The sequence below is a fragment of the Podarcis liolepis genome (assembly GCF_965112155.1).
Source record: "Podarcis liolepis genome assembly, chromosome: 4".
NCBI lineage: Eukaryota > Metazoa > Chordata > Lepidosauria > Squamata > Lacertidae > Podarcis > Podarcis liolepis.
In genome coordinates, this window is record NC_139558.1 from 50576183 (window position 1) to 50594828 (window position 18646).

At 39.5% G+C, this 18646-nt stretch overlaps 1 protein-coding gene across 1 annotated transcript in view; it reads right to left on the reverse strand.

The window, feature by feature from the left end:
- Nucleotides 1-221: 221 nt before the first annotated feature.
- The window catches only part of PDXK (pyridoxal kinase), a 52756-nt gene continuing 34331 nt past the window's right edge, over nucleotides 222-18646 (reverse strand). Inside the window, exons 6-11 of the mRNA XM_083498473.1 lie at nucleotides 17916-18001; nucleotides 16487-16532; nucleotides 11879-11990; nucleotides 11195-11331; nucleotides 10189-10255; nucleotides 222-8548 (exon numbers count right to left, since the gene is read on the reverse strand). Of these exons, the coding sequence (XP_083354599.1) occupies nucleotides 8436-8548; nucleotides 10189-10255; nucleotides 11195-11331; nucleotides 11879-11990; nucleotides 16487-16532; nucleotides 17916-18001 (561 nt within the window). The 3' untranslated portion in view covers nucleotides 222-8435. The remainder of the gene's footprint in view (nucleotides 8549-10188; nucleotides 10256-11194; nucleotides 11332-11878; nucleotides 11991-16486; nucleotides 16533-17915; nucleotides 18002-18646) is intronic.

Here is an 18646-nt window from a genome sequence, read left to right on the forward strand (position 1 = left end):
AAGTGTCTGAATTATTGCAAAGGGGTGATATCAAGCGTTCCATGTCCCACCCTGCCAATCTTCATAAATCTGAACAAACTGACAGAGAACACTGCAGAGAATGCACCTCCCAATTCCTTACTTTAGAGTGATACACAGGCTCTGGGATTATTTACTTTTTTGAGTAATAAATCCATAAATCATAATTCTTAGCTCAACAGGAATTAATTCTTGGCCTTCACTTAGGTAGTTCATTGACTTTATTATCATCTTCCTACATATTTTAGCATGTAAACGTTACTACAAAATGGATAAAAGTCACATGTGGCAAACCAGAAGTATACAAACAACATTTTCATTGGGATTGTGGCCACTAACATTAGACACAGTTACACATCACGTATTATCATTATTATTTTTCTGGCATATAAACAAGTTATCTACTCTTTGTCCCTACAACTCAAGAACAATTAATAAGAGGTATAAACATATAACAGATCAGTTTCTTCAATACAAAGCACTACACAAATGTCAAATACATATAAAGTTTGCTTGTAAATATTTATCCATTTAATATTTTAGAGCTAAAAATATATTTCAAAGGCATCTTTATATATTAATTAAATCCATCTTGGGCTGTTGGGATTGACTCAGCTACCTTTCTCGTTTCTATAGCCACCCTCTTCTAGCCAATCTTGCAGATTTACATTCCTGGAAGAGGCTGATGTGGCGCAGCTGAGACTTGAAATCATATTACAGTCTATAAAAATATATATATATTTTATTTCCCTTTCTGAAGGCCTGCACTGCCAGCCCTCATATTCTACTTCTACCCCGCTGTAGCTAGAACTTCAATACATACAGATACAGAGTACACATGCCACATTCTCCTAGACACAATTATTATTCTAAGTAGCAATGCAATGAAAAGGCAGTATGTAAATAATGCATGTCATTTCCACTTATTATTATATGGCACAGTCTGTTTAAGGTTAGAAATGCTTTCAGTGTGCTTCCTTTATTATATTTTTCTGCAACCAAACTATTGTTTTTAACAGAAGTCTCCAGTTCAAGAATGCATCCTTGCTCAGAAACGTACATGCCCGAGACCAACAAGCTTGGAATACTATATTTCAGTTGCATGGATAGCAGCTGTTTTGTGTGGCTCTGGAAGTGGAATTTTGGAAAACTGCATGGAAGGAGTGGGATGACTAAAAAGCCAACATTTTCTACCCTTCTGGGCAGATTCTTTTTAATTCAAAGGAAACAAGTGAACAATTTGTTTCTTCTGTTCTGCATTTTACCAGTTCCTCAACAGGCATGATTTTTGAAGACCCTGTTCTTACGTTTTCACAAGATCGCTTAATTTTGCCTCCTAAATGTCTGAGAAGTTACCAAGGCACAAATGCACTTGCATAAGTAGAATCCTTAAGAGAGGAACTTCATCAGCGCTCCAATTAGGCTGGAATTCTGCTGCTCATGCCATACAACTGCTCTATCAGCTGCACAATCTGTTTATTGGGGCAGTGCAGAACCTATGTGCTTCTGCAACATTCAAAGTCAGGCTGCCTTATGAAGAACTGTATGGTTCAAAGAGAGACTGGATGAGGGGATAAAGTATGTAATTAGGGTCCCTTTGGAGAGGGAAAATATATATCCATGTACACAGCCAGTAGAATATGCATGCCCTACCATATTTAAGGTCCAAGACCCAAAGGGCAGGGGGACTACTGAGAAAATAGGGCGGCTGTCAGGATTCTCTGAATTGGTGGTTGTTGCTGGCTCTAATACTCTCCCTTCACTGGAGGGTCCTAGCTCTCCCAAGCAGAGATATTTCTACAAGCAGCCTGAAGATGGAATAAATAATCCATTTACACAACCCAATCCTTTAAGTCCAGCACCATCAATACACTTCCTCACCAACTATTCTGGCACAGAAGACAAAACAAAGGCATTTGATGTAGTATCAAGCTCAGAGTAGTCACCTATCCAGGCATGAAAAGCTATGAGCCCTGGACTCCTGTTGGGATGAAGGGACCTGACATCTTTTTTTCAGTCAACAAATTAGTAACTCTAACTCTCATGAGCAGAGGAAGAGTCAAATCCTGTTACATAAGGGGTATGGCAAACAATGAAGTCCCACCTTACATCTGACAGTAAAGAGTTAACATCTAGTTTTTCAGCAAGACCTCTCAGTGTTTCTTTCTGGCATGCATACAGGTGATCATTTCACTGCGTAGTCTACCAGACATTTTACCTGTAGATGTGCATTAAGATCCTCCTCATCTCCTGACTGTATGAAACAGATGACCACACTGCGTTGAAGCAAAAGTACTCATTAAAGGGTAGCTTGGCCATCTGCATGGACCCTCTCATTCTGTGCTTCCAGTGGCTTTACCTTGCTTCCCCCTTGGATATACTGTCTGTGGGCCCTGCCCCTGAACCAACAATGGTTCAAATATGGGATGGAAACTTGATAAAAGGCCACCTGATTCAGCAACACTATCAAACTATTCATGTTCTGATTAATTATGAAGTGGCTAAACATATACAAAACAGAATCTAACAATAGTTATGCACAGTGTTATTAAACATATATAGCTTTATTACAATCTTTCTTGCCACATATTGTAAATTGAGACTAGTACAATCACTGCAATAGTACCAGACAGACAATGAATTAACACCATCCAATCAAGATACGTATAAGGTTACTCTTAACAAGGCAGTATCTTTAGCTAGAAATCTTGGTCCTCTTAATTCTTTTTTTAAATATTGCGCTGATCACAGATCTCTTGCATATTGAATGCAATTTGGCAAATAAACATCTAAAACATAGCAAATTTTAATACATATGCTTCTTAAAAGCACATTTAAAAGTAAGATTTCACAAACGACAGTTTCTATTTACTTTTCTAAATGTCGTTAGGTGCAAGGAAGTCAAAGTATTATGGGTACATATAAGCTAGATTTAAGCTTGTGAGATACTTCATTTTACATGAGTTTTGGTCCTGCTGAGGGACTAATTAAAGGTTATGTGCAAATGCATGTAACAGATTCCTGATGCCGTACATTTTAAAGAACAGATTTGGAAGAGGGAGGCTTTAAGTGAAGTAGTGGAGGGAGTGCTTAACCCCTTCCCCTGCCCATCATTTTTATGCTCAAAACCATTGCCTCACAAAGCCATTTGCCTTTTTTTGAAAAAAAGAAAGCTTCAGAGCTCGATCACATATACTTGCACATAAGATCTTGTTAGCCCCTATGCTTCACAAAGAACTGAAACCACAATAAGAAAAATCTTTACAAAAAGTGGAATTAAACACAAATTAGCAACAGTAGATGATAACACCAGCTTTCCAGTTGAAGACAATCATAAAAACAGCTGCAGTATTTACTTAACTCGTGCCTCTGGGACTATTAGAGACACACGCTGATTTGCTTTAAGCTCATCTTCTTTACTTTCAGTCTGATTCTCTGGGCGAGCTAGTCCCGGTCTACCCTATATATGGGGGTTGGTGGAAGGAAGAATTCCAGATCCTTTCAAAAAAAGCAGCTTAAGTGGTTATGGCGGAGAGAATTAGCTTCATTCGAGTTTCACTAGGCAGGGGTGGTGAACTTGGCGCTCTCCAGATGTTTTGCACTTTTGCTCCCATCCACTCCACCCAGCATGGCCAATGATCAGGGTAATGGGAATTGCGGTTCAACATCTGAAGGGTACCATGTTGGCCACCTCTGACCTATGGCTATAGAAAGACTTGGCCTCTCTCCAGATCTATCTCATTGCTCTAGTGAAAGACAATGGCCAAAGGGATCTGATCTGACTTTATCAGCTTTTCTTCTTTCTCTCTCCATAACTTATCCGCTGCAGAAGCTGATACACTGGTGCAGAGAATGGGGTCTCACATCTGCAGGGATTGTATTGGCTGGCACCCTATTGAGGGAAAGGCTCAGGCGGCATCAGTAAGGGCGCCAGCTGATAGGTTCACACACTGCAGTTCTTTCTGGAGGGTAAGGCTCCCTATGGGCGGATCTGTAAATAGGACATGACCCTTACGAGATGCTCACTCCTTTAAATAAATGTTCCAAAGTATAAAAGGGTGAAGTAGAATATTTAATAGCTGTTCCATCTGCATCTAATTCAAAAAAAAATCATTGGAAACCTTGGGTGTCTGTTACAGCTAAACGAAAAGAAAAAGAAAAGAAAACTGACATGGTTTTTGCTAGGTTTATGCGGAGTATTGCTTACATTTTTTCAAGGGCTGTGAAATGATGACACGACAAGAAATAAATGCTGCCCAAACCATATTAAAGAGAAATGTCTCCAAAAACTGCAGCAATTCAAAATAGCCTGCAATAGCCTATTGGGATTTTTTAAAATGCTTTTTTTCCAGTGATTCTCCTGATAAGCCTTAGAATACTGGAATCAGGTTCTAACATGTTAGCAGCATAAGACTTACTTAAAATAAGGGAGTGCTGTAAATTAATCTGGGTAGACTCAAGACCTAATATGAATAATATTTTCTCTAAAAATCTCACTAAAAATTAGTAATTTTACTTGTGCTTTTTTGATGTGCAATTTGTCCTGCATATGCTAGAAATTAAGTTGAAAATTGGGAGGGATAAAGAGTTTCCCTTTCTCTGGATTCCTGGCTAAAATCAGTTCATATTGGCTTGTCCAGTGTTCTATGGGGAAAGTATTTGGGAAAGTTTCATATATGAAAATCCCACATTAAATCAAAATTCACCTCAACAATAGTAGTATTTTTAAAAAAGCATACCTAATGAAACTACTTATCCTCATTTATCTATGGAAATCAAGTGCTGCAATTTTAATGAATGTCTAATAGCCCCAATACATTGAAGAGGGACAAAGACAGTATTATGTGGATTTTGTAGGATCTTAATTAACTCACATACCAGGAAGGTTCAACTTACAGCAGATCTATATAGCAATGGGTAGTTTTCAAGATTCTTTATGTCTTGTATGAAAAAAGTGTATGAATATTTTATTGCTATAAATTTATTGATATTTTACCAGTAACAAACCCACCAAGCCCAGAGAAGGCCAGGACTGATCATGACTGTTAATTTGCAAGCTTCCTTAAGCTGCTGGAGATGTTAACATAGAATGTTGTACTCAAAAAGAAACTTTAATCCTTTGAGTGTTCTGTGATCAGATGGGGTTAATAGTTAAAGTGTATTTGTGCTTTAGAAGTTGTCTCTCCACGCAGCTACGTTTTGCTCAACAACTATATCCCTCCAACCTGAAAATTGTGTTGAATGTCGTTATCAATGCAGGGCAGTGTATATTGTTGTATGAGAATAGGAAAATGATTACTGGTTTGCAGCTGTTAACCTAAGAGCCTTCTTTGGCTCTGTCAGCATGAGCAAGGGCAAGAATCTCATGCAATTAAAACTACCCTTTTTTAATTTATAAAAGGCAATTTCACAACAGTGGTGACTAAAAGGAGTAACAGTAAAATCCAGTAATTAGTTACATGGAATTTCCCTTCAGATTTGCTAAAAGTGAAGAAAAGTGTTGGGGACTGAGCCCTGAAACTAACTGTAAACACTGTGAAAAAGCAAAACCTCAGCTTGATGTAAGGCTTAGACAGACATAAGCCACATTGCCATTGTTGGTTCTGCTAAAGAAACCCAGGTATTATTTCCCATGGCAGCCAGTCCATTCAGGGCATATTTGGATGTTGCGCAGAAGTAGAGGGAAGACAGTATAGGAAACTCTTGTGTTTTGCCTTTTCATGCTTTCTGAAATGGGTACTCTTCCAAGGTGAGATGAGCCACTCATGCTCTTTCTCATCTCACTTCTGTATAATATATAAAGCATCCTCAGTTATTGGATGAAAGAATGAATGAATGAATGAATGAATGAGTGAGTGAGTGAATATGTTCTGAAAAATAGCAATTCCTAATTTAATTCATACTTTGAAGTCTGCAGGCAATGTGTATACAATGTAAAGCTTTTGTAAACTTCAGCTCATGTGTGCGTAAGGTTTGGCCTCTGAGATGTTGCTGAACTACAACTCCCATTATTCCTGACCTTTGGTCATGCCTGCTAGGGTTGATCGGAGATGCAGTTCAGTAATGTCTGGAGAGCCAAAGGTTCCCCACTCATACTGTAGCTGGTCTGATGAGTTTCACCACCTTCCTGTGACTATGCCCCCATGTTGCTGTCGTGCTCATCTGAGGCTGGCAGGAAAAGCTTTTATTGAGAAAAACCTTGGCAGGCCATACATTGTCCTATCCCTGATACAGGGAAGGGTGGGGAACTTGTGTGACACTGGGGACCACAGTGGAAATAAGTTATTAACAAGCTTACATCTACAACCACAATGATTAGACAAATGGGTATTTTAAATGAATGAAAAAGCTGAAATGTTTCAATTGCAGCCCCTCATTTTTAGAATGTTGTCCCCATCAAGGCCTACCTTGAACCAACATAAATATTGTTTTGGCACCAGGCATATGACTGTTAATGTAACATTCTTATGTACAGCTAGACATTTAAATTGGTTTGCTTAGTGACAATTATGAACATGTTTCTTTGGGGGGCGTTATGGTAGTGGGGGCAAGGCTGGTGTTGCTTTTTGAATTGTATTGAATTATTTGTTGGTTGCTGTTACCCCTGTTTTTAGTTCTTGTATATTTCTATATTGTTTGTATGTCATATTGTAGATCACCTCAAGACCATTTTTAGTAGAAGGCATCTAAGAAATTTAAAACATTGCAATAAAGTAATTAAAAGCTGATTTTTAACAACAGCAAACAACAGTTTGCACAATGGAGCTTTAAGACTCAAGCAGCACTCCTGTTAATGGCAGCACTTTTGCAGAAATCCTGTTTTCCAGAGAGATCCAGAGAAAAGGATGTTCTAATAAAAATTAGGCGAAAAGTACCCTGGTCATTTGCAAGGAAAGAGGAAGTAACACTGCAACAAGTGTTTTACAAAGTGACATGGATTGCTTCAATACCCTGTTTTATCTCAAGAAAATAACAAGAAATAAAACAAAGAGTACAAATGTCAATTTATCCATAATTCTTCTGGGGGCGGGGAACAGAGAGACAGAGAGAAGAGAAACAGGAAAACAGGTTTAAACTTCTAAGTTGAATTAATATGCTTAGTCCTGGCACTATTAAATTATCAACAACTAAGAGGAACTGAAATTGTTTTAATAACTTTAAGAGATTATTGCATGTAACAGAATCTAGCACTCTGTGTTGATTCCCAAGGTATTCAGACATGCTCACTGGAGCATCCAGACCGTCATTTATTTTTTCAAGTTGAAATTTAACAATAACTCCTGTAAAATTCCTGAAGGTTTGGGCCTTGCATTGATAAATAATATGGGTAAAATGCCTCCCAAACGTCTACGGTGCAACCTATATTCATTTCTATCAGGCTTGCATGAGATTCCTGCCTAAGTGTCATTGAAAGGCATGGAGGTTGTACAACAGCAGTGGTTGGTGTGTAGTGCCTTTGGTGGATGTGTATGTCTGGAGAAACCTATTGATTATACAGTATTTTTTTTATCATCCATCCCAGAAGCAGGAGCACGCTAACCAGTGGTCATAAACAGTGAATTGGTCTCAACAAACAACAAAGACTTTCACTCCCCTCCGAGCCATTACAAGATGAAATGGGATATTCAGGTTTCATAAGAAGTACTTATTAAGGAAACTTGCATCTTGTGAGTCTTTTGATAAAACTGTGTCAAGTGTATTCTATCAGAGGTAGAACCACCATTGTCTTTTACTCATCTGTGTTTTTTGTGGAGAGAAAGAAGGGGGAAAGAAAACAAAACAAAAAAACCTGACGACTTTTGGTTGCTTAATATTAAAGGGTTAGCACCTCTGGATAGTGGAGTCTTGCAATTTTTCACAGACCAGACATGGGAGCTGTTCTCAACAACACATTCTTATACTTCCAAGGGCTGTACAGACAGAGAACCTAAAAGCTAACCATCTGCAGACCCCTCTCCACACTTGGCCTGAATCTCTCTCTACTTTTTGAGGTACTCAACATTGAAGCAGGCTGCCAAACCACTGCATTTAAGGGGAGAGGTAACCTGCTCAATTGGCACAAGATGCTTTCCCGCAGTTTATACACTCCAGACAATCATTCCACTAACAAATGCATTCTGAAAGTCTTTGGCAAGGCAAGAAACCTTGTGCTCCCAAACCCAGGGTTCCCAACAAGACTGAATTGATCTGACAGCCATCTTCATACCTGGGAGGGAGTTGCAATATACACCTAGCTTTTTTCATTCTTCTTAATTCGAGCAAGGCCAGCACATGTGCTTGGTAGTGGATCTCATCTATGCTGGGCACTATTTCATGGAAGTCAGGTTTCTGTCACAGATCTAAGGCAAACGTTACAATTTACAGGAAAGAAAATGAGGACATCAATACATTGTGCGTTGTTAGGAGATATACAACCTTTATAACACAGTAGCTTTTATTATTATCTCTGGGTTTTCTATGTCCTTTTTGCTTTGGACCATCCGCAGTTCCAGCTGGGCTGAATTGGGTTTGTTTCCTTCTCCAGCTTGGGCTTAAAAACAAAAGCAACAAAGAGACTGAAATGCCACAGGTGTTTAATTTTAACAAAAGCAGCCCAGAAGAAAAACTTGTCCCTCCCAGCCCTTCACTCCTTCCCGCCGACTCCCAAATCAATATGCTTGAATCTCAGCTCTACTGCAATTCAGGATGCAACAAGAGCACTGCAAGATCAGACCAAAGGTCCATCTCATGCAGCCCTTTGTTCTCCTCATTGACCAGCCAGATGCCTTTGGGAAGCGCACAAGCAATAAAACAACATGCCCCCACTCTTTCTTTCCCAGGAGAATACGGCCTCTGAACACAAAGTGCAACTTAGCTGGTATTAAAGGCCGTCCAAGCCATCTTGGGCAGCACACTCCTTAATTTTTTGTTATCTTGAGGATGGAGAACCTGTGGCCCTTCCGACGCTGATAGCCTTCAACTCCCAACAGCCCCAGTCACAATTGATAAGGATCAAAGATTCTAGGAGTCGTGGACCAGGAGCACCAGGAGAGCTGCTGGATCAGGCCACTGGCACATCTAGTCTAGAATCTCTCAGTGGCTCCCCAGAAGCTCACAAGCAGGACCTGACAAGCAGCACACTCTGCTGGGCTTTCCAGCAACTGGCATTTAGACGCATGCTGCCTTCAACAATGGAGGTAGAACACAACCATAATGGGTAGTAGCCACTGATACCTTTATCCTCCACGAATTTGTCTAACCCTCTCTTAAAGTCATCTGAGTTGGTGGCCATCACTATTTCAATGAATGACTCCCTGAGGGAAAAATACAGGGTTTCTATTTGCCGTCTCTAAGCCAATGTGGTGCCTTCCAGACTTACAACCCCCCATGATCCTTGACTCTTGGTGATGCTGGCTTGGGGTGATTGGAGTTGTAGTCAAACTATCTAGATGGTATTATGTTGGCCACAGCTGCTCTAAACCACACATAATTTTATTAGCATCTTTCATGCCTGCCCGCCCTCAGAATAGTTTTCCCAACCCCGAAGTGTAAATAAGGCCCTTCCTTTTGGTCATACACAATTACATTCAACACAAATTGCATTAAAGCTGATTATAATAGAGCACAATTCAAAATATTAATTGATGTGCATGATCTGTGTAGCATTGTTTTACAGAGTGGAATTTGTTTTTATATATAATTTTTTATTGAAACTACAACGTACAATGCAATAAACACCACCAAACAAATCTAAATAAAAATAAAGAAGAAAGGGAAAAGGAAAACAAAAAAGAAAGAAAACGAGAAAGAAAAACAAAAAACAAAAAGAGAAAATAGAAGAGGAGAGAGAAAAAATAAAATACAGAACTCTCTGTCATGGGTAGATTTTAACCCTTATCTCACACAAAAGGGGGTGGACCCTCCCAGCTCTCACCTGGGAGATTTACAGAGTGGAATTTGTAAGTATTGCTCCTTATTTGCCCCTTAATTTGTAAGCATTGAGCCACTGCATGAAATTAAAGGAGTAATAGATGGTCAATTTAAAATCATGTTCATACCAAACTCAACTGAATTGTATATGGGCTGTACTACTATGCCCCCTCCCTAATATACTGCTATGCCCCCTCCCTAATATGTATTTTCCAGTAATGGTAAATGAATGAATTTAGAAGCATGGTGTAAATAGGTTACCTTTTGCACACGTTATGGTTCTCTGCAAAACATGCTGCATGGCTGACACTGTCTTTTCACATGCCACCTGCAATTAGAAGGAACATATTTCAGTTTCATTGGCACTTTATTGACTCAGGCCAGTAGCACTACTGCTTTACTGACACTGAAGACAATTTGTTGGATCTGTTTTCTTTGAAATATGTGCCCATGGGGAGAAACATCAAATTTAAATGCAATTTCACTAGGAATATGCAGGAGAAACCGAGTTGTAGGTAGCAGGCTTTATTTCCAAACAAAGCCTTTGGCACATTATATTCTATTATTTCCCAAAATGAAGACAGACTGGTATATAACACAATACAGATATTCTGGGCATCAGCATTTAATACATAAAATATTTTAACATGGCATTCTCTTGCTTTTTCAGAAATTTTGAGACAATACCTCAGAAAGCTATAGTTGCTCATGGTATGTGCAAACATATGATGCTGTTGCCTTATACCAAATCAACCTATCAGTTCATCTACAACCACTCCCACCTCAGTATTGCCTATTCTGACTTGTAGCAACCTTCCAAAGTGTCTAGCACCAGTATTTTCCAACCCTACTGCCCAAAAACCTTCAACGTGGAGAGTATTTTAACTTGTATGCACCTTTTTGTTTTATTTTGACACTTCATTGCCTCTGTTCAAGCTGATCTTGCAGGTTTCCATAGCCCTTACTCCACCTAGGAACTAGCACCCAGCAGCATAACCAGCACTGATGCAGTAGGTAGGTGTATAATTTGACACTGGAAGTGCATGAAGCCAACACTATCACATGCTCATTCTCATACCACTAACCTATGGTTTACTGTTACATCTGAACAAGGGCATTCATCCTCTATTGCTTTATATGGCCTCGTTTCCTTATCCTGTCGTCTTCATTTACGAATTTACATACTAAGAATTTAAAGTAAAGAAATGAGAATATTTTTTCTGTCATTGAGGCAGGAAGGAAAACTGGGGAAAGTGTCTGTCCATACTTTTAGATTGTCTGGATGCTTGTGGGTCCAGGCCAAGAGCATGGCAGCAAACAGGTCTCCCGTACCAACGAAGACAGCATCTACTTTAGGAGACTCCATTCGGATCCTCTGTGTCACTGTGGTCCCATCTTGTGAAGCTGTCAAGGAAGGCTCATATTTATATTCTTCCCAGTTTAATGTAATCAAACAGGAATCTGAGGTTAACTCATAGGTGGGCAACATAGCAACCTTCTCCTACATGCGAAGGAAGGCTCTGGCAAATTGAGCAGACAAGGCCAATTGTGGTCCTTTCCTTTGGACCACACCAGCTAGGCAAGAGCGGGGTCTTGTCATCCGAGCAGCCCATGTACTCCTTACACACTGCCCAGGCTTGCACCCCGGGGAGCTCACTTCAGTGCTGTTAATGCAGTGAGCTGACTTCAACCCTGGCGGCACACTCCATTGTCTCTAGAGATGGATGGATGCTGATGCCAACAACAAGCACCACAACAATAACAAGTGTCTGCAAAATGTATTAGTAATATCTCGAAAGAAAGGTAACTTTGATTTATTTTTACATGTATCTGTATTTATATATGAAACTTAATTTTCAATAAATGTTCTCCTTTATTGTGGGGTGTATTTTTAATGTGTGTGCATATGACAAAGCAGGGCTTTCTCACTTAAACAAATAAATCAACTTACTTTTCCTGTGGCTTCCTAATGCTATCAGGTAATCATCTCCTGAAGGTGCCTGGAGGTCTGAGCTGGTGATTACAACAGTCTCGGGTCCCATATTGTGTAGCATATCCATTACCTTTCCATGAACCAAAATATTAAGCAGTTAATTCTCATTGAAGAATAATGACAAATAGTTAAAAGTCCCAGCATTTCTCTAAAAGGCAGGCACTAATGTAAAATACAAACTTACAAGTATGTTATATTTAACATTTAAAAAGTTTGTATTAGTGAGAGCCACTATTTTTAATACCCTCCACCTCACAAAAAGCCAAGCTGCTCCAGTAACGCTACTTTTGACAATTTGGGCTCTTACAGTGCAATTCCATACATGTCTGCTTAGAACAGGGGCTGTCAACCTGGTCCCTAACGCCCACTAGTGGGCATTTCAGGATTCTAGGTGGGTGGTAGGGGGTTCTACGGCACAAGCTGAATCCTCCTTCCATCAAGGAGTGGAGAGCAGTAAAGAAATTTTACCATCAAGAAAGATGCATTAGTGGGCGGTAGGTATAAAAAGGTTGACTACCCCTGGCTTAGAAGCAAGTCCCCTTGCTTTCAATAAGTCTTATTCCCAATTAAGTTGGTATAAGATTGCTGCACTGGAAATAACTCTTCTTCACACAGTCCATTTTTGTTTCTAACAAAAAGAACGGAAAGCAGTCTTCTTTCTCTAGGATAACAAAGTAGGATATCTGCATGGAAAACAAGAAGGCCTGGGCTTAGTATCCTGTTTGTGCCAAGAGCCACAGGGCTGTTGCACAGTGACTACATGTGGGTATACTGCATGTATCAGGTGTGCTCTCCTGCCTCCCAGAGCCATATTTACCGTGCTAAGATGGGACCAAACAAAATATTTATCAGAACCTTCACAAAACTAGAATTCCCAGGGTTATTTTGGGGGAGCCACTGTAATTAAACTATTCTAAACTTGGCTTTGATTTTCTGCATAGGTGGTTCTCAGCTCATAACTTTGCGGTTGTGGAAACAAAGGCCAAGGTTGTACATGATGTATTGCATGTCAGTGTGCCCCTGAGGGTAGCTGGGGCTCACTTTATGAGAATATTTCTCGTGCCTGATTCAGCCAGCTCTTTGTTCCAAAACAAGTGTTCAGATAATAAAAAAAACCACCTGTGTTAACTTGAGTGTTGCAGTATAATTGAGATGGGATTGTGTTTTAATGAGATGGCATTGTAACCACATTGTTTTATGCCTGGCTGAAACTTTATTATGTTTAAAGAGATATTTTTTCCCTTTCAGAATGGGACTGAGCAAGCAGACAGACTGATAGAAAATTCTTCAGTAAAGATTTTGGAATGTGACTAGAAAATCTATAGACCTAAAGTTAGCATCTTATTAACTTGTCAGGCAGTCCAGAGACTACTTAACTTGGGCTTGCTTCCATTAATGAGACCGAAAATGGCAAACAAAGCATTATAATTAGCAATGAAAGACAGGAGGGGTATTCCCTGGTGACTTCAGAAGCATTAAAAAAAAAGGAGAATAAGGATAAAAATAGCCGTAATAGTCAGGAGATGCTTTCTGATGCAAGGAAAAGTGTAATCTGTGGGCTGACATTCAATTGGCTTTGCTGGGAGAAAAACTGCAAAGATCAGGGGCCTGTTTATTCTTGGCATCAGGATATTTGTCTAGACAGAACCTAATTAGCGAAACTTAACATCAGAGGACTTTACTTACAGGAATCAATAGCATTCAGTAGATTGCTGGAATATCTACACTTCAGTACCCAATTATCCCATTTAAAGACAGGGTGTGTTTACCAGAAATTTAAGACTACAATCCAGTTGTAAATTATATCTATAGGACTTCCATAGCTATATCAGTGCAGAACTGTGTCATGAAAACACATTCGTGACCATAACTATTAGCACAGTTGCTCCCAAACATTTTCCCCCTCCACAGACCACTGGAAAATTGCCAAGGGTTTTGGAGGATCACTTATGGGTTGTTGTTTTTTCTGCTTCTTGTAGCACTTGTAATGTGCTGTGCTACAGATGCTGTATGATTTTTGATTACATCTCTATTGCGTCTTTTATTTCTTATATAATCACATGTTATGTGAATTCCATAGGCTTCAAATTGCAATACAATACAAGAAATAAAAGCATCAATAAAAATACAATTAAAAATCAATATGAATATTTACTATGTGGGATGTACCACCTGCCTTCTTCAACCACAAATCCACACATATGCTGCAGACTAAACACTGTGGCTTTAAGTATGGTTGAGTCCCAGTTTGCAAAACAACAACAAACCTATGGTTATGTGAAACATATTCAATAAACACACAAGACGTAACTGGCTGTACTTTTGAATAAATGAGGTATACTATTCATTGTATCAAATGTAGATTTCAACAGAAGTAGCTCATAAAGTTCAACGGAAAAAGCAGAGGACCCAGTGGATCAGTTCATTCTGTAATCAGTTCATGCATAAGGTCCATATGTGTATAAGTGTCTATTCCACCTGTCTGTTCTTGAAGTTCAACAATCCACATGAAAGGTTGTTACAGTTCCACAGAATCCTTTCACAGAGTCTAAGTCCTGAAGCCCAGGATGGCAAAACAGGGCTAATATCCTGCTTTTTCCGTTGAACTTTATGAGCTACTTCTGTTGAAATCTACATTTGATACAATGAATAGTATACCTTATTTATTCAAAAGTACAGCCGGTTATGTCTTGTGTGTTTATTGCAGCCCACCGTTTAGCAACCCTTGATCTAACACATAATTATCACAGCAGTAACAGTTACTAGACTCTAACAATAGTTCTATCTCAAAACACAATTATTCCGATTTATCTTTTTATACAGCACACTTTTCAAATGTGCAGAGATACTCCACAATTGCCACTTTAGTTTAGCATCACAGTTTTCTGTGCCCGTTAACTGAATCTGCCCGGCCTGGATGCCAGCCTGGCTCTTTCTTCTGTCATCATGAATCAAAGCCTAAAGGAACAGCTCGCCATGCACCCAGAGTACACTGACAAAACTATCTTCTCTTCTCTTATTAACAATAGGGAGGAACTACCAAGAGCAAGAACTCAGGGCTCCTTCCATACCACTTATTGAATGCCGCATGAGACACTGGTTTGCTGGCAATAGAAGCTGTTCCGCTTATTATTTTTCTTGTGGCTGATGGTTAAATTAAAGGGGGCTTCTTTGTGGGTCACCATGAATTTGTTTTGGAAATAAAGTAGTGCCAGGAGCTAAGATGTGGAATCAGGAGACTTGAACAAAGACATAATTGCACTAAAAGATCTTCTTAGGGAAGTGTCTTAATCAACCTTATGGTAAAGTCAGGATTGCCATATTTCAAAAAGTGGAAACCCAGACAATTTATGAAAATTCAGTCCGGACGCCATTTTCAACGGGCAAACCCCAGATATGTCCAGGAAATTATGGACATATGGCAGCCCTAGGTAAAATGGAATATGCTTATGCTCATTTCCTACTATTGTTGTCACAGCACCAGCATGTTAGCACCAGGGGGCAGTACGGCAAAGTAAAGCAATGCTGAAAGTCAATTTTGAATTGCAAGTGTTGTTTTCTCCAGTGTCGAGTTCATTTCTCCGTGATTTTTTCAAAACCAAAAAAAAGTTGCTCCATGTGCAGAGTAAAGCACTGAATCATTAACATTTTTACAACGACAGAGTTAATCCTAAACACTGTGGCTTTAACTATGGCTGAGTCCCAGTTGATACTTTAAAACAGTTGTGGGCAACCTGCAACCCTTGGGCCCAGTTTCAAAAACCATGTGCAAGTGATGAGGTTAATTCTTGGGCATAGTGTGCCATAGTTTGCTTCTTTCTCAGTCATTTTGCAGCTGCCTTTTGCTGAGCTAAACCATAGTCTGGCTTAGTGTGTCATCTGAACTTGGACTTATGGCTTATTTCTCCTGGACAAACCACAAGTTGCAAGCCATAGGCCAAACTTCGGTTACCCACTTGTGGTTTGTTTGGAGAGAGCTAAACTACGAGCCTGAATTCAGACAACATGCTAAGCCAAACCACAGCTTAGCTCAGCAAAGTGCATCATCATCATCACCAAGAAGGAGCAAAGCAGCTCCAATCTGCTCTCCAGGAGTGCACAAATTTGCTTTCTTGCACTAAGCCATGGCTTTGCTTAACATGGTTTGTGAATGGGGGCAGAGAAAAGAGGTGGTCTTGCCCACGTTTGGCTCCGGTCCCACCTACACCTGTCATGCAGCCACTCCACAAATTACCCCTGAATACAAAAAAAGTTGTCCACTTCTGTTTTTAAAGTTCTTACGTGCTACTAACCTGTGGTAAATGCATGGAAGCAGACCAACTGCACTAAGTGTACAAATGTCTACAAGCAGTCACAACAACCCTTTTTTGAGCAGTCACAATCACACAGCAATGGTAAGGGCTACAACAGCTGTCACATGGAGGCACCACTCCATACACTTGACATCTCTGTGTGATTTCTACAAGTCTACCAACAGCACCATATTCGACCCACAAGCGATTACATGGAGGCGTTAAAAAGTTTTCACTGGGGCAGTTAGAAATCTAAGAGTTCAAGAACACCTACCTCTATAGCCTCTTTTTCAGTGTGTATCTTCCTCCCGGTAAGTAACCTACAAAGCAGGAAATAACAGTCCAGTGTCCTTTTAAAATAAGTATCTTTTGCTAACTAAGATTTTAGCAATAAAATCTATAGTGCACTTTACTGTGGAATATCATCCTCCAACTTTAAATGAGATAAAACTAATAAACGCCACATTGCACAAAGATTCAAACAGTTTCCCATCAAACTGGTCCTCAAAAACAAGAGACATGGTATAACAAGCCCCTATGTTGTATCCTTTGTCTCTGACATAGTATTACGGAAGCTCAAGAGTCTAGCAAGTAGGGAACTTTTAAGGAAGGTTCTAACAACCTTCTGAGCTACTATAAAACCCGAAGTATAATTCTGGCCTCTTTGTTCACCAGCTGAGGCTCATTATTTAACCTATTTCTCATTCTTTAATCTATTTCTGTGTCATGTTTTATACAGTTCTGTGAATTTATGGGCTGCCTTGGTTCAACAGATAGAGAAAAGTTTGCATAGAGTTCCCTTTTGCACTGTTACCATAACATATTTCATTTAATTTATTTCAGGTATTTTAGCTGCTTTTTCTGACACAGGGGTACTCGAAGGAGAGTTCAAGGCAAGAAGGTATAATTAATAATTCAAATTTATAACAAAAGTTATAAATTTATATTTCTAAAAGTCTTCTTACTATCTTTGGCAAAGGCCTTCTAATCAAAAGGCTCTGAATGTTGTCTTACTAAGGTGTTATTCAGTGTGATAAATGTATAAGTTTGCCTTCACACTAACAAATACAAGAAGTTAATCTATGTTGCTCATCAACCCTTGGCATCTTCTAATCCTCTCAGCTAACAGACCCTGTAAAATAATACAGTGGTGCCTCGCAAGACGAAAAGAATCCGTTCTGTGATTCTCTTCGTCTAGCGGTTTTTTCGTCTTGCGAAGCAAGCCCATTGATGGATTAGCGGATTAGCGCTATTAGCGGCTTATCTGATGATCGGATCAGCTGATAAGCGGCTTAGCGGCTTAGAAAAGGGGGGGGGGAAACCAGCAGGAATTCGCAAGGCATTGTCGTCTTGCGAAGCAAGCCCATAGGAAATTTGTTTTGCGAAGCACCTCCAAAACGGAAAACCCTTTCATCTAGCGGGTTTTCTGTCTTGCGAGGCATTCGTCTTGCGGGGCACCACTGTAGACTCAAACAGCATATGTACTCCATGTTGTTTAAACAATCCCAGCCAAACTAATTTAGCAAACTTACCAAAATTTAGATTTGTGAGCACGTGATTTTATACATGGCAAGAAATGTCAAGAATGCATTTAATATTAATTTTAATTAATTACAAACTGCAACTTTTCATTTTAATCAGGAAAATAATGAAAACAATTTATTTCTACATCTTTAAAAATATATGAGAAAAACAATACTTACTCAGCCTCAAACTGATTAGGTGTTATTATATCTGCTACAGGCACAACCTTGTCCTTATAAACTGGAAGAAGATCCTTTGGAACATACTGTAAAGAATAAGAAAAATGATATTGGCTTTGGAAAGCTTAAGCAGATTCTTCATTATTCACAGTTTATTCTAACAAAGTTCAAATCCTCCAAAAACAAATCCATGAATGAGCAGTTATTTTCTCAGCTCAATCCAGAAATTGATAAGCACACTGGTAGGAAGAGATTCACAACTATTACTGCACTTGAAGATTTCATATGAGGGAGTGCTCAAAATTTGCTACATGCTGGCATCTACATAAAAATACTGACAATCCCCAGAGGAATACTGTGAATGCCCCAATGTGTGTGTATATGTGTGTGTGTGATTGTCAACATTTGCACATGAGTGTCAATAGCAGGCATAGGCAAACTCAGCCCTCCAAATGTTTAGGGACTACAACTCCCATCACCCCTAGCTAACAGGACCAATGGTCAGGGATGATGGGAGTTGTAGTCCCAAAACATCTGGAGGGCCGAATTTGCCTATGCCTGGTCAATAGTAACAAAATTCTACACACAGTTCCAGCAAATTCTGCTATTCTGCTGCAGCAGAAAGAAAGGCTGCTGTGGCGTGGGGGAGGGGCACGCGGAATCGCCTATTTTTTTTTTAGACAAGCTGCTTTCCGTAAATGGCTTTCCATACAAAGTAGCCACCATGTAGT